This window comes from Merops nubicus, unplaced genomic scaffold (genome assembly GCF_000691845.1).
Source record: "Merops nubicus isolate BGI_N331 unplaced genomic scaffold, ASM69184v1 scaffold30405, whole genome shotgun sequence".
Lineage (NCBI taxonomy): Eukaryota > Metazoa > Chordata > Aves > Coraciiformes > Meropidae > Merops > Merops nubicus.
Window position 1 is genome coordinate 1 of NW_008608089.1, and position 746 is coordinate 746.

General features: G+C 66.1%; 1 protein-coding gene across 1 annotated transcript; it reads left to right on the forward strand.

Annotated features, from left to right (window-relative positions):
* Nucleotides 1-43: 43 nt before the first annotated feature.
* On the forward strand, nucleotides 44-719 carry LOC103772826 (lipocalin-like; the record flags this gene model as incomplete). The annotated part of the gene is made up of 3 exons (XM_008940168.1): nucleotides 44-183; nucleotides 303-379; nucleotides 606-719. Coding segments are annotated over 3 exons (331 nt in total), but the record flags the coding sequence as incomplete, so codon positions are not given.
* Nucleotides 720-746: the final 27 nt, after the last annotated feature.

The following is a 746-nucleotide window of genomic DNA, read 5'->3' on the forward strand; positions in this document are numbered from 1 at the left end:
GGGGTCTGTGCCCCTCTGGTGATGGAGCAGATGTTGTGTGCAGCTGACGGGTAGATGGTACAGCATCGGCCTGGCCTCCAACGCCAACTGGTTCAAGGAGAAGAAGCACGTGATGAAGATGTGCACCACGGACATCTCTGCCACTGCAGATGGGAACCTGGAGGTCACCTCCACCTACCCCAAGTACGGGCAGGGCAGGGAGTGAGCAGGCAGGGGGTGCCCCCCATGGTGCCATGCCCGGGGCTACGTGTGGGCTGGGACGAGCTCCCTGGCCCCCCTGACCTCCCTGTGTCACTCCCCAGGGGTGACAAGTGCGAGAAGAGGAACAGCCTTTACACCAAGACGGAGCAGCCAGGACGGTTCAGATACACCAGCCCACGTGAGTGCCTGGCTCCCAGCCCCTGCTGTGCCCCCAGCTCCCAGCCCTGCCCCACTGTCCCCTGTCCCTGTCCCAGCCCTTGCCGAAGCCTCCGGGCTCCAGCCCCTGCTGTGCCCCCAGCTCCCAGCCCTGCCCCACTGTCCCCTGTACCCGCCCCCACCCTTGCCGAAGCCCCCGGGCTGGCTCAGGGCCAGGGGCTGAGCTGTGCCCTCCCCGTGGCCCACAGGCTGGGGCAGCAACCACGACATCCGTGTGGTGGAGACCAACTACGACGAGTATGCCTTGGTGGCCACCCAGATCTCCAAGAGCACCGGACCCTCCACCATGGTGCTGCTCTACAGTACGTGGGACCCCCACGCCACCCACC